Below are 25,504 nucleotides of genomic sequence, written 5' to 3' on the forward strand. Positions count from 1 at the left end.
TCCTCGTGAATGGTAATGCAAACGCCATCAGACACTATATCCTCGAGTACACATGTGGCTCTGCCTGCACTGCCCAGGCTACTCTATTGCTCCTGTTCTAGAAGCACATTGTTTTTTATTAAAATAGTTTTGGGCCGGGCGCAATGGCTCAAGCCTGTAATCCCAGCACTTTGGGAGGCCGAGGCGGGTGGATCACGAGGTCAAGAGATCGAGACCATCCTGGTCAACATGGTAAAATCCCGTCTCTACTAAAAATACAAAAAATTAGCTGGGCATGGTGGCACGTGCCTGTAATCCCAGCTACTCAGGAGGCTGAGGCAGGAGAATTGCCTGAACCCAGGAGGCGGAGGTTGCGGTGAGCCGAGATCGCGCCATTGCACTCCAGCCTTGGGTAACAAGAGTAAAACTCTGTCTAAAAATAAATAAATAAATAAATAGTTTTGTACTATGTGTTATTTTAAGGTAGGATAACTACCCCAACTTGTGCTTTATTTTCAGAATTTGTTTAGTGATTTATAAACTTCTAGAGCCATTGTTTCAATTTTCCTTAAAGAAGATTATTATAAAAATAAACCCTGGTTATTAAAAAGATTATTATGTAGACTGCTATCTGGCAAAGTTGTGCCAAAGAATTAAAATGCAAGTAAATGGAATATCAATGAAGGAGACAGACATAAATGTGCTGGATTTTTCAATTATAAGAAAATTCTTTTAAACCTGGCAGATTAAACTTATATTTCAAGTTTCACTGACATCAGAATAAAGAGAAAAAAGAAAGCATCGGTGGAAAAGGACAAAGCAAACAAGATGACATAAGCAATGTTATAAACTTTTAAAAGTGAGAAGCTCCATGAGTTTACTTTCACACTTTTAAAAGTTTGTAACATCTCTTGATGTTACAAATGAAGTCCACAGAAAGCTAAGTGCCTGTGGGGAGTGAGGCCAAGGAATAAAGCAGGATGCTTTTAAAAAGCATGCAGAAAAAAAAATTCTTGGAAATAAAAAAATGTTATGGGAAAAACAAAATACTTGATTGAAGGGCGAGAAGATAGAGTGGAATTGTTTTCTCAGAAAGAGCAAAACAGTAAACAAAGTATAAGGGAAAAGAATCCTTCTGGAAGGGCCGATATCCAAATAATTACATTTCTGAAAAGCAAGGACAAATAAAAAGGAAGAAAAATGACAATTAATTGATACTAGAAAGTTTCTCAGACTTTCACAGCAGTCTCCAGATTGAAAGGTCCCACTGAACACCGGACACAGTGTAGGATGGGGAATCTCATGAAACTAACCACTGTGGTATTTCAGAATATGAGGGGAAGGGGTAATATTATGGATTTTAAAAAGACGAATAAAAAAGGCGACTCATGGAAATGACCTCAGACAATAAACAATGCCTTGACCTACTACAAAAGAAAAAGTATTTCCAATCCAGACTTCTGTGTAACAGTCAATCTCATATGGAGACACAGTGAAGATACCTTCAGATAGTCATGTCTCAAAGCGTGTGACTGCTGATTCTTGTGCACTCTTCCTTAGAAGTGTTTGCTATACTAAAATGTGACAGTAATAGAAGAAAGAGGTAGTTTGGGGACCAAAAAAGTTTCAGAAAACAACAAAAGAAGAATCCCCAGGATGATGAAAAGAGAAAACTCTAGGATGACAATCAGACATTTCAGCCACAAGAGCACAAGTCAACCAGATTAAGAATTCAATTTGAAGAGTATCTGGGGGAAAAAATGGGATATTATTAATGATTTGGAAGTACTAGTATATTTACTCTTCTTAGCGAGTAAAGCATTTATTTGACATACATTTAAAAAACAATTTGATTTAAACATTTTTGACAAGAATTTTATGAATAGCTATAGAGGACTAAATATAAAATTCTTAATGGATACAAAGATACATTTAGATAGATGAAATGAGTTCCAGTATTTGAGAGTATAGTAGAAAAATGATAGTTATTGCATATTTCAAAATAGCTAAAAGATTTATAATATTCCATGCACAAAAAAAGATAAATGATTGGGGTAATGGGTGTCCCGATTGCCCTGATTTGATCATTACACATTATATATAGGTATCAAAATGTCACATGTACCTCGAGATATGTCCAACTATTATACAACAAGTTAAAAAAACTAGATGAAGTAAAAAATTTTTATGAAAAAAACTTAAAATACCCAATCTAGTACCAAAAGAAAAAAAAATAACAAATTATAAAGACCAATAACAAATAAAAATATTTAAATGGTGATCAAATTTTTTCCTTGTCCAGAAGCTGCCAATCCAGATAGCCTTACACAGGCAAATTCTACCAAATTCTCAAATAGGATGTAGCCCATATTCTAAATAATCCATTATGGAAAACAGAACTTGAAGATAAGCTTCCACACTCATTTAATGAAGTCAGATCATAGCCTTGGTACCAAAACAGAGCAAGTAAATTACAAGCAAAGAAAATGACAGACCGATTTCATGGGTGATCATACTCTCAGAAATCAGAAATGGAATAATGGAGTAAGCTAATTAAACCCAAGAGTGTATTTTTAAATTAATGAAACAAAATGATTGTGAAGCATTTATACCAGAAAAGCAAGAATGCCATCAGAAATGATTCAATATCAGATTATTTCATTATCAGAAAACTCCACCAGCGTAATTTTTTACATGAATGGAGATAAAGAATAAACCCAAACGGTTTTCCGTTTGTCAAAGCATTCTTACAAACATCTTTAAAGTTAAATACTATTTGTATGAAAAAGAATGCCATTGATGAACACAAAGCAGCTTGGACAGATCTCAAGGGAATTATGCCGAGTTTAAGAAAAGACTACAGATTGTATAATTCCACTTATATTATATCCTTTAGATGTCAAAATAATAGAAATGGAGAACAGATTAGCATGTGCCAAGGGTTAGAGATGGAGGCTGGTGGTGGGTAGGTGGGTTTGGCTATAAAAGAACAGTGTTGGGGAGCCTTGTGATGAATGGAACTGTCCTGTATCTTGATTGTGGTGGAGGATTCCTAACTTATGCATGTGATAGAATTGCACAGAACTAAATACACACACACACAAACACACACACACAAATGGGTACATGCATGTAAAACTGGGGTATTATATACTTTCAAGATGCTACTATTGGGAGAAATTGAACAAAGGATACACAGGATATCTCTATATTATTTCTTAAAATTAGGTATGAATCTAAAATCATGCCAAAATTTTTAAAGTGCAATGGGGAAAAAAAACAAACCAGTCTTTAAGAGTGTGATTTTCTTCTCCATACAGATTGCATGAATTTCTTTGTTGGATTTTTCTAAATATTTTAGAGACTTTGTTTCTATTGTAAATTGAATCTTATTGTCTATTACATTTCCTTAATAGTGATTACTGGTTTTGAGGGATGCCATTCATTTTTGTATGCTTTTCTTGGATCTGGAAACGTCTCTAGATGATCTTGGTTGTTCTTACAGCTTGTCTATTGAGTCTCTTTTTCATTGTTCCTTCGCTTTCTACACTATCCTTTCATTAACTTTTGTTTATCTCTGACAGGCCTGAGGCCTTCAGTATGACTAGAAGACAGGCCTGGCTTTAAGGGCCTGCCACCATTGCTCAGAAGGGGCTCTCACTGCGATGTTAGCGATTGGTCAGCAGTTGCTGTCTAGAAATTCTTAATGAGTTTATCTTTAAACTTGTCCAATAGTACACGGAGCATGCACCAGGGGTTTGGAGACTCAGCACTTGTGTGGCCCTGGGTCTCACTGCCTCCCTACCTCCCCACCATGGGTTCTCAGCCCTCTGCTTCCCTGCCTCTGCCCAACAACCTCAGCCAAACTTCATCCCCTGTGGGGACCTGGCACCAGGAGGCCTTCGGCTGGGCATGTGTGCCCCATGAAGGGAACTGTGGGTTGGGGCTCTGGGGCCTATCAAGGTTTGTGCTCACCCCACAGGTATTCCTGGGCTCAAGTGAATACAACATTGAATGGCAAATAAAAGTCACCAGAACAGGTTGGGAGAGAGATCACAGAAGATATGGAAAAAGATTTTTTTTTCTTTCTTTATCTGAACAAGTGTTTTACATTTTTGTTTTGCATTGGGCCCTACAAAATTACATGGCAAGCCCTGTGTGATTGTTGATATTGAGTGTCCACTTGATCAGATGGAAAGATGCAAAGTATTGTTCCTGGGTGTGTCTGTGCGGGTGTTGCCGAAGGAGATTAACAATTGAGTCAGTGGACAGAGAGAGGTGGACCCACCTACCCTCAGAATAAAAGGAATAATAGAAAGATACTCGTTTTTAAAAAATGAGCCAAGGATTTTATATCCTAGCAAACGGACTTTCAAGTGTAATGCGAGCAAACTGTCATCAATATGGAATAACATAGAGAATATTTTCCATGAGCCCTTTCTTTATAATGTACTGAGAATGAGCTTTAGATAATGAACATAGGTACCATCTAATCAGCTGCCAGCGTGGCTAGAATAAAGCATGCAGAATTCGGCAGGGCTTAGTTTGCTGAGTTGTCCAGTCTTCATCTTCCTTCTGTGCTGGATGCTTCCTGCCCTCCAACGTCTGACTCCAAGTTCTTCAGCTTTTGGGATCTTGGACTTATACCAGTGATTTGCCAGGGGCTGTCTGGACTTCAGCCACAGACTGAAGGCTGCGCTGTCAGCTTCCCTACTTTTGAGGTTTTGGGACTAGGACTGGCTTCCTTGCTCCTCAGCTTGCAGACGGCCATTGTGGGATTTCACCCTGTGATCGTGTGAATCAATACTCCTTAATAAACTCCTCATCTTGTCTTATTAGTTCTGTCCCTCTAGGGAACCCTGACTAATATACCCTGCCAATGGCTACTTTCTGGAAATCCCCAGAAGGCCAACATTTGAAAGCAGTTGGAATTGGGAAGGATTTGCTCATTCTTAAAGACAGAGAGAGCCAGAAGATCTCAGTAAGATCTGCAGAGCAGACAAGGTCCTGAAAACACTCAGTAATAATAAGCAAACCTCCTGCAGGACAAGCCCCACACTGGGAGAAAACTGACAAGGGTGTTCAAATTGAATTGGACGTGGACATCAATAGAGAAAAGGGGAATTAAAGTCCAGTTATGAATTGGAGAGGAGGATAGAGTCAGACTTCTAGAAAGCAAAATGCCATGTTTTCTAACACTTCCTCAAAACAACAGGTCACTTGTATCAGCAGTCGCCATTCAATCAGAGAAGCAATACCACGAGTGTGTCTGTGTGCACGTTTGTGTGTATAATTTTGTGTAACAGCGAACCTTGGAATGTGATTTGCCAGCCTTTGAGAAGCTGTTATATTTGCCTCTGGAGCTGCAGTCTGGAGTTCACAGAGTCAGTCACCCAGGAAAGGAAGATGTCTGTACAGTGGGGAAGAGCAAGAGCAAGCAAGAACCCACAAGCACATGTTGGGACCTCGTGAGGACAGACTGACATCTTGGTCAGACTTGCTGCCCCTGATGTTAGTGGAAGTGGTATTCTGCAGAAGCTGTGGCTCTGTGTCGCGGAGCTAAGCACACATTTGGCCCAGGAGATGCAGAAGTTGAAGGAGGATCCAGTGGAGGATGAAGCCCAGCCACTGCTTCACACCAAGGAAGTGAGTCAGCAGATCAGTCCCAACACCTGCGAGCTCCAAAATGGCCAGTGTTTCATGTCTTCTTTCCAAAGCTCTCACAAAAACCTCTCCAGTCTAACCAAAAAAATAAGGTGAAAGGAATTCTGAAAAACAGTTTGGCTTTGTCAAATAGGCACATTACAAAACCACCACATTATTCCAGAGCTGTGATTTAAGAAACGCTTCTAAATTATGCCTCCATTCTGAAAAGTTAGAAGAACTACAATTTCAGGTAAAGTTAGTAACAGGGAAATAAACCAAAGGAATACGAACATTCCGTGGAAAAAAACGTTAAATACTTGCCAGAAAGACATTTTGATGAAAGGATTAAAACTGTGTCAACAGAAAGATACACTTCCATTGTTTATGGAAATACATATCCTATAACTTTAAAAATAATTGTCTAACAAAATAGATGCAAGAAAGAGAAAAGTGTAAATTAAATGATAGAATTCAAAGAAAAATAAATTTAAACAAAATTTTATAAATAATCCCAACAGAAATGTAAATAATCACAACAGATAATATCTTAAGTGGAAGAAGAGGACAGTTTAAAAAAAAATTTAAAGATATGCCAAGAATTTGAGTGAAAGTGATAATATAAAAGAATACCATCCCAACAACAAAAAACTGTATCATATAGATCCAAGAAGAAATTCCAAACAAGGGAATAAAACAAGTACTAAGAATGGCATTTTGTTGAAAAAAAAATTTATAAACAAGAGATTTGAAGCAATGAAATAATAAATTGATACCTGGGAAAGTCAACCCAGAACAACCAACACCAAGAAATTTTCTTTCTCTTTCTTTCTAAATATTCGGGAGGAGGGAGGAAAAAAGCATGTAAAACAAAAAAAATCAGCTTATCATCAGGCTGTCAAGAGCAGCATTTTGTGCCAGAATAAAAGGAATAATATAAAGATACTCAAGTTTTTAAAAAATGAGCCAAGGATTTTATATCCTAGCAAACTGACTTTCAAGTATAAAGGGAGCAAACTGTCATCAATATGGAATAACATAGAGAATATTTTCCACTGAGCCCTTTCTTTGTGATGTACTGAGAATGAGCTTTAGATAATGAACATTACTGGAGAGGCAGTGGCATAAAGATTGGCTAAGCATTAAATATGTATTTCTATGGAGAGCTCAGATGAAATCCGTGATATGAAGGAGAGTAGAGCATATAAGAGTTATATGCTTTGACAATGGGCAGACAGCAGAATTTTCTAAAAAGAGAAAGAGAAAGTGGAAAAAGCATATGCAAAACAACTTTTAAATGCTTCTCTACAATCATGTTGGTGACAGTGTTGTTGTTGATACTCCGCTTATGTTTTGCTTGAAATGTGAGACAAAGAAAATAAGCAATACATGCGTTATTTGAATTCCCAGGGCCCTTGAGAACCAGGACTTTTAGGAGCTGCAAGTGTGAAATGGAAAAGATTAAGTCAGCACTCTGCAATCCTGAATTTGAACTCATAGGATATTTTTCATAGATAGATATCCTGCATCTGTCCACTAAAGAGGTCCAAAAATAACATGTGGAACTAAAAGGTACCAGAGTTTTTTAGAGAAATGGTTGAAATAGCCAGTTCTAGGTCTATGGGAGGGAAACTTAGAAGATGATCAGAGGAGCTCAGAGTATTGTTGTGCAACAGAGAGCAAGGGCAGCAGCCAAGACGAGTAGAGTTGCACTAAAGGAACTCGGGAGTCAACCTGCAGAACAGATGCTTACCAAACCACGGGGTAACTTGAAGATCAGTAAGGATAATGACTGTAATCAAAGCACACCAAACAGGTGATTCCATGAGCTCCAAATAATACACTATTGGTCCAGATCCACCAATATAGAATTAAATGTGAAAGGATATTATTGGAGGAAATGACCATGTGGGAAAAAAAGGAGGGAGCATGCCACAGAAGTCTGGGAGATCTGTCAGACTGCAATGTATGTCTGATCCCAAGTGAAAAAGGGAGGGAGGAAAGGTTGCATGGAAAGGTCTTGGACTGCCAGGAAGGAAGGTTAAGCAGGGGCACTGGGAGCCCTTGAGCCCAAGTTGGTTGTCAGCAGAGTTCAGCATCTCTTAGGAACAGGTTTCCTGGGAACAATAAGCAGGATGTTGTGAGACACAGCCTTATCACAAACACTGGGATAGATTTTGTAGGTCCGTAGCTGGGACTCTTGTTGAATTGTGCTTTCTGAAGTTGGTGGTTTGCATGGACACCTGGACACATACACGTGCACACACACACACAGACACACAGACACACACACCCCTACCTGATTAGTTAACTTTATAGGATACTAAGGGACCAGGTATTTGTGTTAAAATCTCGTGAATAAAAGGAATATGTATACTTCCTTTCCTGTGCAAACTACCGCTCAGAAGGTAATGACAGATGTGTGGATATCTTTAAAGAAAGAGGAAATGATAGAACTGGAGTATTACTACTTTGCAACAATTACAAATTAAACAAATCTAAGCACTACCATCCATGAATCTATTGCTACCAATCACACACACACACACACATACACACACACACACGCACACGCACACACACACACACACACACAAAGATAGGACCAGGCATGGTGGCTCACACCTGTAATCCCAGCACTTTGGAAGGCCAAGGTGGGCAGATTACCTGAGGTCAGGAGTTTGAGCCAGCTTGTCCAACATGGTGAAACCTCATCTCTACTACAAATATAAAATTTAACTGGGCATGGTGGCAGGTGTCTGTAATCCCAGGTACTCAGGAGGCTAAGGCAGGAGAATCACTTGAACCAGGAGGTGGAGGTTGTAGTGAGCTAAGATCATGACATTACACTTCAGCTTGGGCAACAAGTGCAAACCTCCATCTGAAAGGAAGGAAGGAAAGAAGGAAGGGAGGGAGAGAGAGGGAGGGTGAAAGAAAAGTAGATATTATATGCCTGTTGACAATGAATACAACAGTACCAATGGAGTAATCTTCCTCCCAAAGTGAAATCGGAATCTAAATTAGATTCAATTTATAGATTAAACTGCTTATCTACAGGAAATCTAGAGGACAAATGAAAATGTTAAACCCTACCATGGGAATGCAACCGGCAGAATCTTGACTCCACAGGACTGGTTTCTTAAATAAAAAAAATCTTTAGGAAGCTACAGAGAGAAAATTTTAAAAACCAGGCTAACCTAAACTCAGTTTAGGCTCCTCAACTAGATAACAAAACAATAATGAAAAGTAATAAGGGTATTTCCATAAAAGCTAGAGCAGCAGTTAGTCTTGTTAGGGGAGGGATAGTGCTTATCTTGGGAAGATGGCCTCAACCTTCTGTGGTTGCTGTTAAACTCTCTCTGATTTATGGGTGGAGTTAAAGGGACATTTATCTTGTAATAACTCATTAAGTAGTACACTTCGTCTAAACTGTTTTCTGTTTTCCTATTATTCTGACAATAAAAAAATTCACAATTCAAATGGAAAATAAAGACATTTATAGACATATCAGGCAGAGAATTCACCATATAAAGACACTCACTACAATAAAAGATATATGTTTATAAAAAGAGTTAAACATAGAGGGAAGTAGAGTGAATTAAGAAACCACATGTTGATAAAATTAATTATGCCTATATAAATTATATTGGTAACCTTAACTAACTGGTAGCTATAAAATGTAACTATGCCTATATAAATTATATTAGTAACCTTAACTGAATAGTAGATATAAAATATAACTTTCCAGATCTAGTTCCAGGGAAGATGGAGTAAACACACACCAACCTAACAAACACAACCTATAAAACCTGAACAAAATGCATAGGCAGCAATTTGGGAACTCTGCGAAGTAAACATCAGTAGGCAAATCAAAGGAAACCATCAATTGTATAATGTGGTTGGCAGGAAGAGCAAAAACAGCCAGCAATGGAAAAACCAAAGGAGCTAAGCAGCAGAGAGAGGGACCCTCACTCTAGCATTTGGTGTGGCTACAGATCCAAGAGGGCAGAATCAATCCCAGGTGTTTTAATTTTTCTTTCTGTTCTGCACTATGTGGGTCTGGTATAGATTGTAATTATGAAACAGAGCAGTTTTGGGCCAGAGGACTGAAAAGGGAAGGTTGGGAAACCAGAAAATACTGAAGCGATAGTGGAGCCCAAGTTTGGGAAAGTGATCCCATAAAGCTGTTTATCAGCTCCTGGACTCACCTCTGACCTGTACATTAACGGTTCTGATCATAATCAGCATACTCTGAGACTGATCATAATCAGATTCTGAGAACTGAGATGCCAATAGATCTTTGCTCATTTTCCTAACTGACCACTAGATGGAACAGGTCTAGGACAAATGTGAATATTACTGAAAGGTTTGGAAAACTAGCCTGATATGGGAACCACAGCCTACAGAAGGCTAAAATGTAAATATAGATATTTTTTATAGGATTTGAACAAAATTTAAATGAGAAGCATCTCACAGCATAATACTCATAATGCGCAGTAGAAAATCCAAAATTAGTTTGCATTTAAAGAATAAAACAACAACAAAAAAACCTTTCAACTTGCATTAGAAAAGACAAGTAACAGACATCCATAATGAGATGCTGGCATCATCTACAACACATCTTCAAAGAGGCATTAAAAATGTTCAGATAAGCAAACTTCTCAAACTTATGACTTGATTTTTCTGTTCATATATTTCCATTGAAAAAATTGCAAAATGAAGCTTTCTGATAGGGAAACATCAAGTTAGATGACTTTCCCGGTTAAGTTTCCTAATAATTTTAGGAGAAAATATATACATAACACAAAGCTTACACTCCTTCAAAATGTAAAAAATGGGGACTAATTCCCAACTCATTTTAGAAGGCCAGCACAATCTTGATACCAAAATCCTACAAGCTTATTATTAAAATAAGAAACTATGAGGCATGCTCCTTTGATAAAGATAAAGTTCTAAGGAGATCATTGCAAAACAAATTCAGCAATACTTTTAAAACAATAATATACTATAACCAAATGTGCTACTTTTCAGAATTACAAGATGAGAAGGAATGGGTAAACAGCGTGTCTATAGCTCATTCCTCTAGCCTCTGAGGCAGTTTTAATCATGACCCAAACTCCTAGCAAAGAATGGCTGATGAAACCCACCAGCTACACCATAAGTGAAACTTCAGCGGGGGTTGCTAGGTACAGACTACTGATCCAGGAGCACTTTCAGGATGATGTACTTGACTTGTATCTAATATCTGTTATAAATAGATCTTCAATTTATGGGTTGCAGTTCGGCACTGGGCAATAGAAGGTAGTCATGTAGCCAGTACAGGGCTGCCTGCCTTGGAGGACGTAAAAGCTGAGTGATAACTAAATCCAACTGCTTTCTTGTGCTAACTTGCCCTCTATGCAGTTTGTAGTCCTCCCTCTGAATGCAGAATTCACTCTGAGTAGGAAAAGGAGATGCAGAGAGCTGAGTGTGAAGAGCTCAGGGTCTCCCAGATATTGACGTGGTGTATGTTGCTGCTGTTGCTTGCATCTTTAACTAATCATTAGTAAAGGCGGGTGCTGAATGAGACTTGAATTTCATATAAATCTGATCAATAATCTAGGTCTTTGTATTGTGTGTAGGGTTAACTCAACAATAAAAAGTCATTGCAATTCAAAATACTAACACAGGATAAAAACAATCTCATCTTAATAAATGCTTTACAAAGATGTAACTCTATACTCATTTGTGCTTTTTAAGGATTGTTATTTGAGTAGGAATAGAAGGGAATTTTCTTCTTGTGAAAAGATTTATCTAAAAAAATAAAATAACAAAACAGAGCAACAAAAAACTACAGCTAACATTTTACTTAGTGGTTGTTGTGGGTTGGATTACGTCTCCAGCAAAAGAGATGTTGAAATCCTAGCCCCTAATGCCTGTGAATGTGACATTGTTTAGAAATAGGGTCTTTGCAGATGTGATCAAATTGAAATGAGGACATTAAGTTGGGGCCTAATCCAATATGACTGGTGTCCTTATAAGAAGAGGGAAATCTGAACACAGACACACAGGGAGAACAACATGTGAAGATGAAGGCAGAGATAGGAGAGGTGCAGCTGCCAGCCAATGAAAACCCATGATGGCCAGCCACCACCAGAAACTGCAAAGAGATGAGGAAAGTTCTCCCTGGAGTCTCATCAGGAGCATATGACATCTCGATTTCAGACTTCTAGCCTCCAGAACTGCGAGACAATACATTTATATGTTTTAAGCCACTGAGTTTTCAGTACTTTGTTAGGGAAGTTCTAGGGAACTAATACAGTGGTAAATGATGGAAGGCCTTCTGTCTGAGATCAGAAAAGAGACAAAGAAGCATGCTCTGGTATCTACTCAGTATTGAATTTGAGGGTCCCAGCTAGTGTTACAGCGAGCAAAACAGGCCAAGAAAAAGAAATGGAAGAATAAGGATTGGGAAGGATAATCTACAGAAAAACCATTATAATCAATAGGAGAGTTTAGAACTTCACTGGATACAAGATCAATATGCAAATATCATGTATATTTTTATACATGTAATGGTTTTAAAATTAAATGTAAAAAATAAGTCATTTTAACAGCATCAAAAGACATCAGTGTTTATGAATAATTCTTATGAAAGTTTGGTAAAATATCTACATTGAAGACTACAAAATATTATTGTGAGAAATTAAATAAGATCTAAATAAGTGGAAGAAAACATGTTTGTATAATAGAGGACTCAGCAAAGACATCAATCTTTCCCAAGTTGATCTAAAAATTCAATGGAATCCCAGTCCAGTTAATATAAAATAAATTATTTTATTTTATGAAAATGAAAAGGGTCAAGGATATTCAAGACAATCTTGAAGAAATATTAAAAAGGTGGAAAATTCACACTACCATGTATAAAGACCTACACTAATGCTATTGTCATTAAAAGAGTGTGATATGGGTGCAAGTCTAAGCAAATAGACTAGACCCACATATACACTGTTACGTGATACACAGAGGTGATATAGCAATGCAGGGAGAAAGACTATCTTTTCATTAAGTGGTATGGAGTCAATTTAATATTCATATAAGACAATAAATCCCTATTCCTACCACACTTCATAGCATACACAAAATTTAATTCCAGATGAGTGACGGATCTCAACATGAAAGGTAAGATCATAAAACTCTAGGAAAACACAGGATGTTATCTTCACGACCTTGGGACAGACAAAGCAATCTAAAGCACAATACAAAAAATGCAAACTGTGACTGGAAATGTTGATAAATTGAACTACACTAAGATTAAGAATATCTATTCATCAAAAGATGCCCGTAAGAAAGTTAAATGAAGCCAGAATTCTAAAAAATATTTTCAATATAGATGTCTGACAAAGGACTCATTCTGTATGAAGAATTAATTCCTACAAATAAATAAGAAAAAGGCAGACAACACAATAGAAAAATGGACAAAAGACCTGAGAAATCACTTCACAAAGGATACCCAAAATAACAATAAATATATAAAAACTTGTTCCACTGCCTTAGTAATCAGAAAAATGCAAATTAAAAGCCACATTGAGATCAAATTACTAATAAGCAAAAAAAAAAAAAAAAATCTGAAATTAAGTCAAAGACAAGTAGATAAATTATGTGAGGTAACTAGATCACTCATACATTGTGCCAAACTAGAACAAACAGTTTGAGAGATTGACAGTATAAACCAACAGTATATATCTAGAAAAAAACGTGCTGTTTTGGAAACAGAAAAGCATAATTTGAAGTAAACCACTGGTCAAAGAAGAAATCATGAAGAAATTAGAAAATATTTTGAACTGGAGGTAATGAATATAGAACATACCAAAATTAGGAGGCAACTTGTGTTCAGATGGAAATTTACATACTTAAATGCTTACATTTGAAAAGAATCTGAAATCGGCAACCTGAGTTTACACTTTAAGAAACTTGTAAAAGATGAGCAAATTAAACCTCATATAAGTAAACAGCAATAAGAAACATAAGAATAGAAACCAATGAAATTAAAAAAAATAAAATTAAGAAAATTAACAAAGCAAAAAGTTGTACTCTGAAAAGATTAGTAATATTGACAAACCTTAGTGTCATTAAGAAGAAACAGGAGAAAACACAAATTCCTTGAAATAGTAACGAAGAGGAGGTATCACCACATGACCTTTAGTTATAAATAAGGTAATAAAGGCACATAATAACCTTATGTCAATAAATGCAATGACTTAAATGAAATGGACAAATTTGTTTAAAAATACAATTTAGCAAGTTTTTCCCAAGAAGATATAGAAACTGGATTGTACTATGTATCTATTAAAAATTGGGTTAATATTAAGAAAATAATCTTTCCACAAAGTCTCCAGACACAGATAGTTTCACTAGATAGTTTCATAAAACATTTAGGAAAGAAATTATATCTTGCACAAACTATTTTACAAAGTAGAGGAGGAGGAAGCATAAGACCATAGTAATTCTTCTACCAAAATCAGATGATAAAATTACAAGAAATGAAAATGGTAGAGCAATATCCCTCATGGATATACATAGAATATTTTTAAAAATTCTACTAACAAATTCAACAGTAATCAAATTCATATCAAGTGAATATGTAGTTTGATATCTTTTGTCAATATTGAAAAGTTCCTGGCTGGGCGTGGTGGCTCATGCCTGTAATCCCTGCATTTTTGGAAGCTGAGGTGGGTGGATCATGAGGTCAGGAGTTCGAGACCAGCCTGACCAACACGATGAAACCCCTGTCTCTATTAAACATACAAAAATTAGCAGGGTGTGGTGGTGTGGGCCTGTAATCTCAGCTACTCAGGAGGCCGAGGCGGGATAATTGCTTGAACCTGGGAGACAGAGGTTGCAATGAGCTGAGATGATGCCACTGCACTCCAGTTTGGGCAACAGAGTAAGACTCTGACTCAAACAAAAAAAAGTCCTCAGAATTTATTCTTTGACTTTGCTTTTGTTTTACATTCACTATCCAGTATCGGAAGGACCTGGGAAGGAGAGCAGCCACCCAGCAAAGCCAACTGAACTTTTAGATTACGGTGTGAGAAAGAAACTTTCATTGTGGTAAGCCAATGATAATTGAGGGTTATCACTGCAACTGACATCACTCAGTATGATAAATGGCTTTACCATTTTAAATGTACATATTTTATTATTATTATAGATAGAGTTTTGCTCTGTTGTCTTGGCTGGAGTGCAATGGCTTGATCTCTGTTCACTGCAACCTCCACCTCCCAGGTTCAAGCAATTCTCCTGCCTCAGCTTCCTGAGTAGGTGGGATTAGAAGCACCTGCCACCATGCCCAGCTAATTTTTGTATTTTTAGTAGAGACAGGGTTTTACCATGTTGTCCAGGTTGGTCTCGAACTCCTGATTTCACATGATCCACCCGCCTTGGCCTCCCAAGGTGGTGGGATTACAGGCATGAGCCACTGCGCCCAGCCACAAATGTTACAGTTTATTTTTCAGTGTTCTATTGTCTGAAAGTGTGAGGCACACATTTTCCTGTTTACTCTCCTATTGTCCCTTCATGACAATGTCCTAGGATGAGGTAGAGTTTGCTTCCTTGAATTGGTTATCTTTTTTATTTTGAACTTATTTTCCTGAATATAGTGATTTGGAGGCGCGTTTTGGAATCCCATGTGTGTAAAGTTACTAAATCTTCCTCCAGAGGAATTCTTGAATCCTAAACCATGTAATACACATTTGGACTCCACACCTAAGCCTGATGCACTTTTTGGTTTTTAAATGTGTAATTATCTTTTTCCCTCTATCCGGAGCTTAAGTAGAAAACATGTGTCCTTCCACTTCCCTCGCTAATGGTTGGTTTTCTGGTTTTTTTTTTTTTTTTTTTTTTTTTTTTTTTTTTTTTTAACATTGGAGGGGAGATTACCAGTTTCTGGATTTATGCGAATATCTCCATTCCAGTTCCCCACCTCTCACAGGCCCCAAGCCCAAGGTCACCTTACCTCCTGAGAGTGTGTCACAATTTTCCTCTTGCCCTCAGAACCCATATTTTCGGTATGCCTAGGCATATATTCATATCCTGCTATGTTTATTCACTGTTTTCTTACATTGGGAACGGGAGTGAGGGTAGAACCTACATAGTCCAGTCATCTCTATTCTGAGAATGTCCTACTCTTTTCATTTCACAAATAAAAAACCTGATTCCCGCAGATGGGAGTCAATACAGCCAAACTCACAGACCTACTTCATGGTACAGGGGAGACTCCGGTTCACTTTCCACACTCCCCACAGTCGTCCGTCGTGAGCTGAGTCAGTGGATTGCGACTCTGAGTCCTCCAAGTGCTTGGCAGAGAAGAGAGGACAAACAAAGATTTACGAATTGCTTGTCCCACCTGAAAATGGTTTATTTCTAGGTTTCCGGTATCACGGGATGCCATGTAGGTAAGGAAGCAGTTCTGGTTTCAGGGATGTGATCCCAATGGCCATACTCAAGAAAAATAAATTCCCTTGCCTCATGGGCTCATGCTCTTCTAGAAGGGAAGGCAGGGCACTTTCAGCGCTGACGCTTGGCAGAGTGTTACAGTCCCATGATCAGTGGAGGGGATGCGCTAGTGAGAATCTTTTCACTGATGCTTCATGAGCTTTCTCTACTCTTTTACTGGGTTTTAGGTCCCTTCTTGTCATTCCCTCTTTACCAACAACCAGTCCCCTGCAGATAATTTCTTCACTAAGTGTCTGCTTTGTGCTGTCCAGGCTGCCGGAGGTGCTGGGGGCACTCAGGAACCAGATGAAGCTCAGGGCCCGCCCGTCTGCTCTGCAGGGACCCCGGCTTCCCTTTCTCCTGGTTGAACCACTGCTGTCCTTTGAGGTGAATCTAGTTCAGCTGTCACCTCCTCTATGATCCCTCCAAAAACTGCGAATCCTCCTTCCTCTAGGCCCTTACCGCAGTTACGAGAGCCTGTGCAGACATTTGTTTCAACACGTGTCCAAGAACAGGAATACCCCTGCTTTAATTTAAGACACTTCACGGCAAGGGCAACGCACTTCATTCTTCCAAGTCAAGGAACTGGGCTCAGTCTTCCATGCCTGCCACCGGGGTACAGTCAAGCTCAGTCACCTTGTGCCGAGCCTTTCCCTACTTCTTGGGAGTCTTAAAAGGATCCCCTGGTTTCAGGCGGTTGAAAAACGTGGGCGTGGGAGTCGGTCTGGCGGAGCTGGGACGCTGGGGAGGCGGGAAAGCGGGAGCGCCCCCTACGCGGACGCGGCGCGCCCACGGGGCCGAGCTCCCCCTCCCGGGAAGCCGCCCCTCGGAGCCGTCCTCCCGCCCTTCCCAGAAGCGCGGCTCCTCCGCAGCCGGAACCCTCCGCACTCCCCGGGCCTGTCCGAGCCTCTCCTTCGCGTTAACTATCCCAGTGCGCTCGCTCAAAAGGGCCGAGGTGAGAACCCCAAGTGCTGGAGTTAACTTTTCCATCCGTTTAATCTCCTTTAAAAAAGGACCAGCCACACGTTCGGGGACCGCCGGGAATCCCGCCACGCGCCGGCGGCCTCCCTCCTGCCCCACAGGGGGCCTCAGCGCTTCCCGCCCGGCCGAGGCCGGCTGCCGACCGGCGCCGGGCACACTGCGGAAAGCGGCAGGAGGGGGCTTCCTCGCGGCGGCCTCACGAGGAGGGGGTCCTGGGGGACGGGACCCCAGCATCCTCCCGGCTTTCTCCTGAGCGACGGCCCGGCGCAGCTTCTGGCTGAGAGCGGGAGCGGGGGGAGGCAGAGCCCGGCCTTGGGCAGCGACGGGCCTGACGGGAGGCGCGAGGCGGAGAGCGCGCTCGGTGAGACTGCGGGTGGAGGCGCCCGGAGCGTGCCCAGCCGCGGGTCCCGCCCGCTCGCACCCGGGCCTGCAGTTCCCCGGGCGGCCGCCGAGACGCCGGCCCGGGCGGGCGGCATGGGGGCGGGGCGGGGGCGGGGCTCGTCACGTGGAGAGGCGCGCGGGGGCGGGCCGGGCGGGGGCGCGCGCCCGGCTGCTTAAAGCGCGCGAGCGGGGCGGAGAGGCGGCTCCGTGGCCGCAGGCGCAGGCCCGGGCGGCAGCCGAGGCGTGGGGCGCGCCGGCTCCGGGACTCAACATGCGCTGCTCGCCGGGAGGCGTCTGGCTGGCGCTGGCCGCGTCGCTCCTGCACGGTAAAGCCGCGGTCTCCCCGCCCTCCACTCCTCCACGGGATCCCGGCACGTCCCGGGCGGTTCTGCGGCCCCGCGCCTGGGACAGGTTTGGGGTCTCTCCGCCTCGGCGAGGGCTGCGGGGGCGCAGCGGGGGTGGGCTTGTTTGGGCTGCACCGGGTCGGCGACGGGAACGCCGCCAGGGGGGGATGGGAGTACGCCCCTCGCCGGCCTGCCTGAGCCCCCTGCCCGGGTCTCCTCTCCTTAGTGTCCCTGCAAGGCGAGTTCCAGAGGAAGCTCTACAAGGAGCTGGTGAAGAACTACAACCCCTTGGAGAGGCCGGTGGCCAATGACTCGCAGCCGCTCACCGTCTACTTCTCCCTGAGCCTCCTGCAGATCATGGACGTGGTGAGTCCCCTCCCTGGGCTCCGAGGGGCGTTTTAGAAAGCGTCCGATGGCCGGCGGGGGAGCTCGGCTGGGACACCCTAACTGGCCCCAGGCGAGGCAGAGCCATGCTCTGAGCCTGTCCCCAGTCTGCCCTCTCCCGAGTGTCTCAGTCCTCGGTCTCCCCGCCCGCCAAGGAGGGACCTGGTGAAGCTTGTTCCATCACCCGGGCCACCTGTGTGTGGGTACTTGGGCCCCGCCTTTCCCTCGGTTTAGAAACTCAAGCGTCCTGAACTGGGACTCAGTAGCAAGAACACTAAAAAGTGACGTTCACTTTTTAGTCTCCCTTACGGTGTTAAGTGTTGACATGCAGTCCAGCATTGGGTGTCAATTTAGCCACTTCTAGACTTTTCTGCCGCCTATGGTATATAACTTCTTTGGTGGGGCCTGGCTCTGAGCTTTGCAGCTGGTGAATCTGTCCAGGCAGAGGGCAAGAGAGGCAGCTGTGAGCTTTCACTGTGCCCCCATCCTAGCAACGGGCATGCTTTGCCTTCCTGGTGAGGACAGGTACCTGGAGTCCTGCTCTGAGGTCTCTGGGCTCCCCACCAGGAATACACGTGTCTGTCCCTCCAGCTCCATGGGCCTCTTGCCTTGCAGCCTTTAGTGCCCATTTCAGTTGGCCAATCTGTGTAAACTTGCCTTTTGCTCCTCTATGGTGCTTTGGTTATTCAATATTCATTGGTATATTCTCCATACGATACAAATACTTCACGCAAGTGTTTAATTCATTATAAATAGGTTTGGTGTCTTGTCTATACAGAGTATTGGAGTCTATCGTGGAGTACCCTGGAGTGGGGCAGGGTGGGCACAGGGCTGATGATGTTCATTGGGAGGGAGAGCATGGTATGAAAGAGGTGAGAGAATAGCCACAATTCCTGGTTAAAAAAGAAATGGTGCTAAGAGCCACCTGGCAAAGTAGAATAAGATAAGAGGTGATATTTCATACTCCTACAAATAAAGTTACCCTTACTATCATGTTGATGAATGGTGTATCACTTAACCTTGTTAAAATTGCTGTAGTATGTTGCTTCCCTTCCAATACTGCACTCACCTTAAATGTGTACTTCCTCCTACAGGCAGAATCATGCTTTAAAATATTGAATGTGTATGCAATGATGAGGAAAAGTTATTATGAGAGAAGAGCTGTAGGGGAAGGGAGGTGCAGTTTCATGGGTTGCAAAACAGCAAAAGTTGCTGTTTATGGAGCAGCTCCTCACTTCCTTTAAGGAGCTCAGGATTTGTATTTGGGATCCTCGGTGGGTTCTGGCTGTGTTGGTTTCTGGGTGGCTAGTGTTAGGGAAGTTTCTTAAGCATCTTGAGCCTTGGCTTTCTTGTTAATAAAATGGACACTGTAGTACCCTATCAGTCACTGTGATCAACTAAAGAATATGTAAAGAAGTTGAAGGGACCTTAAAGCTAGATATGTGATTATGGTCATTTTCATGAAGAAACCACGTGAAAAAGGACCAGGCAGCAGAGCTGACACACTCCGCAAGTGGTGTATGACAGGGTGAGAAAGGGACTGTACCTGCCTCTTCCCCCATTTGCCCAGGGTTAGCTCCAGCCAGGCTGCCTCACTGTTTGTGGCTGCTCCACAGCTGCCTCCCTTGGAGTGGGTATCCCTGTGTGGCCTGGATGGGGGTGATGATGCAGTAGCCCCTCAGTAGAGGAACAGGAGGAAGCAGTTGAGCAGACTTCTGAGGTTGTTAAGGCTGCGGCAGCCCCTTTTAGAGAAGGGACCACTCACGGAGAAACTGCAGGCTTTTTTCTGGGCATGTCTGCTTCTTTAAGAGACTCTTAGGAAACCAAGTTATTATGAGAAGCGTTGAGTCTTAGGAGAAGTTTAGGCATAAGTTAGTGTTACACCACGTGAACATTTAAAAATAACAACTTTTGTCGTGTTAGAAAATTACAAAAATAGCAAATTGGAACTTTGTGTCAATGATATTCCAGTGTCCTTAGGAAATGCATGTGAAGAAGGCTGTCGGCAGCCAGAGGTCATGGGAAGGGGGCGGGAGAAAGTTTCTCTCCCACCTTGGCCATAGGGTGGGCTGTGAATACATTGAATTTCCCAGCCAGTCAATGCTGTGTGTTCAGGGAGTGGCCTTGAACAAACCACCTTACCTTTCCAAGGCCTGTTTTCTCATGTGTTAAATGAGGATAGTAATACCTGCTTCAGAGACTTTTGGAAGGATTAAATAAGATAAAGTGCTTGCTGTACACTGGTGATTCACTGAAGGTCTGCTCCATCTTAATTATGTGACTGCTCAACTCAGAGGTCAATAAGTTCATGCCTAGAAAGGTGTGGTCAGTTGCCCAAGGTCACTCTGTGATTAGAGAGAGGGCTTTGAGGAAAACCAACATTGGACAAGTCCTTTGTCTTTCATCTGCTGCTTCCTTTAGACTTGGTAACTTCTGCAGAACACAGTCATTTAATTTATTTAAACTGGATGAATTGTAACTAATTTAATGTGACTTTCCTGAGATCCTGGATGAAGTTGAAGTCTATCAGACATAACGAAATAGGCAAACATTTGTATTCCAGCCTTACTTGGCTCTGCCGGGTTTTTGAAGTGGAGCCAGGTCTTTCCAGCTGAAATCTCAGCACTCTGGACAGAGACACAATGGTTCTCGTAAAGGCTTCCTATGGCAAAATGTCGCCTGGTGTAGATTCTCTTTATACATTTGTTGCCCGTTTTAACTGGGCTTGTCTAGAAACCACAATAATTGGTTTTCCTCCTCCCAAATATTGTTACTGATTCCTTTTTTGTCCGCATAGATTCCTGACTGGAGTGATAGGGAGACAGCATATGATGTTACATGTTTTATTTTTGTGAAAGGTCATTTACTCTTTCATCAATTTATTCCACACATGCTATTGAGCTCCTACTGTGGACTTTGACAAATGCTGAGAATTAACAGATGAATGAGGGATTATTTTTTCTTTCAGAGATCTCATGATCTGGCTAGGGAGATTAGCAGGTAAATCCAAAATTACTACATGTGATGAAATTTAACATAAATATCTACACAAAGTGCTAGAAAACATTGTTCCCAATTAGGGCAGCTGAGAATGGCTTTAAAGAGACAGTGGTTAGAGTTCTAAAAATGGGAAGGAGTTTGCCACTGAAAGTAGGAAATCCTTTCCAGGTAATGGGAACAGGCTGAGGAGAGACTGAAGTGCAGTGGAGGACAGCTCACCTTCAACAGGGTGTGTTTTGTGGGCTACTGGCAACCTGTGGATCTTCACTACAGGCTGCAAGACTTCTCAGAAAATTTAATGTGTTGTGTTTTTTGAGACATTCTAAAAGACCAATGTAGTACTGACCAAACTACTGATAGTTTTACAGACCCTTTGGTAAGAATGATGCTTTAGAAGCACACCTTACAACGGGGAGGCTATGATTTTTTTCTTTGGTAGGAGGTGCAGAATGAGTCTGGGGAACAGTAGGTTGCAGTGTGTGAAGTGTCCTGAGTTCCTCCACAAGTTTACATTTCACCTGGCCCTAGTCTGGGCATCTCTGAGGACATTAGGAGGCAGTGTGCCAGGGGTTTTGGAAGCTGTAAGGCCAGCTTGCCATGCATATTTTCCTAGAAATGGAAACGGTCCAAACCATGATATTTGTATTAAATTCAAGTATAAATTATAGATTGGAATGAAAAAACTTTGCATACATATTAGAGGCACAACGTGAGCCTGCAAAGGAATTGCTTGACCTGCTGTGGTCTGTTCTAGTTATTCAGCAGGCCCCTTTGCAAAGCAGTAGGCAGAGAGGGAAGGTACGGTGGAGTTTTAAACGGGAGGGAAGTAACCAGATCTCTGTTTAAGCAGAAGATGCTGAGAGCAGTGTGTGTGAGATGGGTTAGAGAGCGGGAGAGAAAGGGAAGGGACAAGGAAGTTGGAACTAGGATGGCCACTGTGGGGTTGAGGAGAAGGGGGCAGATTTAAGAGATGTTTTTGATGCACCGTCTATGATGTATAACTGTGTATATAAACATCATGAATCAATGAATTTGCTAAATGGAAGTGCCTAAATTGTTCTTAAATGCATACTCTGACTTCTGGTGATTATTAATTTACTTCCTGGGCTTGTAACTGGGCTGGGAATGAGATAATATGTAAGAAATCATTTTGAAGTGATGCATATGTAAGGTTGTAATCTGCCAAGTTTCCATAATTTTTCTCCTTTATTTGTGCTTTTTGGTCAGTCACCTGAGCACATGCATCTAAAGGCCATTCTAAGTGTGAATTTGCATAAAATAAATATGCATTGGTTATAAAGCATGTCTAGAAGTCAAGGTTTTTAAAATAAATAATATGAACCAACATGTAATTTTATATAAATGTAAAACACATAATTATACAAAATTGATTCTTTTGGTATCTTATTGCTTTGAAATACAAATTCAGCATTTTGAAAGCTTTAGCCACAAGACAGCAGAACTAAGTGGTCATGCATTTAGGCTTTGCTACTGAAGATGGCAGGCAGGGCTGTGGAGCCCAGTGTCCTAAGGGCTTATGTGTTATCCAGATTCCTTTGGGTAGCCCTCTGCTTAGGTTAGCAAAATTTGTGATTTCACATTCATTAACCACTATTTAAAATGCTACAACTCCAACAAAATATTATCAAATATTATAAAACTCTAATTAGGTATTGGCCTTTATAATTTAAAAACAAATATTTACTTTTTTGAGCAGTTTTAGCTTCACAGCAAAAGTAAGATGAAGGTGTTGGGGTTCAGGGGAGCTGTTGGCTTCCCTGACAGGACATTTCTCTAGGTTCGTGGTCTGTCACTCTCTCAAGAATGAGAGAGGAGACCACGGCACAGTGTGCTCGTGAAATAGATGCCAGACCCCAAAAGTGTTGCAGAAAAGTGATTTATTTAGGCAGAGAGAGAAAAAGGAGAAGGAGAAAGAAACAGCTGGCTCTCAGACTGAATGAGAGAAAGAAAAGCCACTCTCACACTGAGTGAGAAGTGTTCCCAGAGGGAGAAAACCAGAGAAGGAAAACTCCCCTCACACTGAATGAGAGAATCCAGAAAGATGGAATCCAGGAGAGGAAAGACAGCTTCCACACCGGGTGGAGGGGAACCCCAGAGGGAAAATCCAAGAGGGGAAAGAGAGCTCCCGCTATGTGGGAGGGGATTCCAGGGAGCTGGAAATCTGGTGTGGGTGAAGGAGCAGGGGAATTTATCCTGGGAGAAATTCCCACCGTCCCAAGTTCCTCTGACCAATGAAAGGAGTTCCTTTAAATTTCGGCTGGGGTGAATGACTCTTAGTTTCTTCCTGAGCCCTCGAAATTTAAACACGAAAAGTTAAATCTCCGGGAGAGTGGAGGGAGGGGAGCATGATGCTGGGAAGTTCTTGCCCCTAAAACTACGCCCCCTTGTAGACTTGGAAAGAGAACACATTCCCTCAAAGGTTCAGAGATTTCCCACAGCTTCCTCAATTACCAAGGTTTCCCACTAGAGTAGTATATTTGTTACAATTGATGAGCCTGCGTTGACACATCATCATCACCCCAAATACATAGTTTATAAGAGGGTTCCCTCTTGGTTTTGTACAATCTGTGGGTGTGGGCAAATGTATAATGGTGCAATGTATAATACCATCATTATGGTATGGTACAGAGTATTTTTACTTTCCTGGAATTTCTTTGTGCTCTTTTTATCACTACCTTCACCACAACTCTTGGCAGCTGCTGACCTTTTGCTGTCTCCATTGTTGAACCTTTCCCAGAATGTCGTATGGTTGGAATCATATAGTATGTAGCCTTTCGAGATTGACTTATGTCACTTAGTAATATGCATTTTGCTCTCTCCGTGTTTTTTCATAGCTTGATAGCTCACTCCTTTTTTGCACTGAATAATATGCCATTGGTCTGGATGTAGCACAGTTTATTTATCCATTCACCTCCTGAAGATCTTGGTTGCTTCCAAGTTTTGGCAATTATAAGTAAAGTCACTGTAAGCATCCTATGCAGATTTTTATGTGAACATAAGGCTTCAGTCCTTTGGGTAGATACCAAAGAGGGCACTTGCTGGTTCGTATGCTAAGAGTATGTTTAATTTTCTGAGGAAATCGCAGACTGTCTCCCAAAGTGGATGTACCATTTTGCATTCTCACCAGCAATAAATGAGAGCCGCCTGTTGCTCCACATCCATGTCAACCTTTGGTGTTGTCAGTGTTCTGGATTTTGATTATTCTGATAGGCATGTAGTAGTATCTCATTGTTTTACAATTTGCATTTCTCCGCTGACATATGATGTGGAGTATTTTTTCATAACTTACTTGCCATCTGTATATCTTCTTTGGTGAGGTGTCTGTTAAGGTCTTTGGCCAAGTTTTAAGTGTTTTTTGTTTCTCATTGCTGAATTTAAGAGTTTTTTTTGTATATTTTTGATAACAGTCCTTTATCGGGTATGTCTTTTGGATTTTTTTTTTTCAGCCAGTAGCTTGTTTTCTCATTCTCTTTACATGGTATTTCACAGAACATACATTTTTAACTTCAGTGAAGCCCATCTTTTCAATTCTTTATCTTATGGATTGTGCCTCTGGTGTTGTATCTAAAAAGTGATTGCCATATCCAAGGTCATATAGGTCTTACACTATTATCTTCCAAGAGTTTTGTAGTTTTGCACTTTTCATTTAGGTCTGTGGTCCATTTTGGGTTAGTTTTTATGAAGCATGTAAGGTCCGTGTCTACATTTTTCTTTTTGCGTGTGGTTGTCCAGTTGTTGCAGCACCATTTGTTGAAAAGATGATCTTTGCTCCATTTTATTGCCTGTGTGTCTTTGTCAAAGATCAGTTGATTATATTTATGTGGGTCTATTTTTGGCTCTCTATTGTGTTTCATCGATCTATTTGTCTATTCTTTCATCAATACCACAGTCTTGATAACTGTAGCTTTATCATAAGTCTTAAAGTTTGATAGTATCAGTCCCTCGGCTTCCTTGTTCTTCTTTAATCTTGTGTTGGCTATTCTGGGTCTTTTGCCTCTGTCTACAAACCTTGTAACTGCTTTATTGATACCCACAAAATAACTTTCTGGGATTTGTTTGGGATTGCATTGAATCTATAGATCAAGTTGGGAAGAACTGACATATTGACAATAGTGAGTTTTTCTATTCATGAACATAGAAGAGCTGTTTATTTAGTTCTTCCTTAATTTGTAAGAATTTTGTAGTTTTACTCATGTAGATCTTATAAACACTTTGTTAGATTTATACCTAAGTGCTTAATTTTTGAGGGGTTAAATGGTATTACTATTTAATGTCGAATTCTACTTGTTAATTGC

At 41.2% G+C, this 25,504-nt stretch overlaps 1 protein-coding gene across 1 annotated transcript in view; it reads left to right on the plus strand.

Annotated features, from left to right (window-relative positions):
* The first annotated feature begins 17,638 nt into the window (after positions 1 to 17,638).
* CHRNA7 (cholinergic receptor nicotinic alpha 7 subunit) overlaps positions 17,639 to 25,504 on the plus strand; it is a 124,252-nt gene continuing 116,386 nt past the window's right edge. Inside the window, exons 1-2 of the mRNA XM_003940558.4 lie at positions 17,639 to 17,786; positions 18,031 to 18,170. Of these exons, the coding sequence (XP_003940607.1) occupies positions 17,732 to 17,786; positions 18,031 to 18,170 (195 nt within the window). The 5' untranslated portion in view covers positions 17,639 to 17,731. The remainder of the gene's footprint in view (positions 17,787 to 18,030; positions 18,171 to 25,504) is intronic.

Source organism: Saimiri boliviensis, chromosome 5 (assembly GCF_048565385.1).
Source record: "Saimiri boliviensis isolate mSaiBol1 chromosome 5, mSaiBol1.pri, whole genome shotgun sequence".
NCBI classification, from domain to species: domain Eukaryota; kingdom Metazoa; phylum Chordata; class Mammalia; order Primates; family Cebidae; genus Saimiri; species Saimiri boliviensis.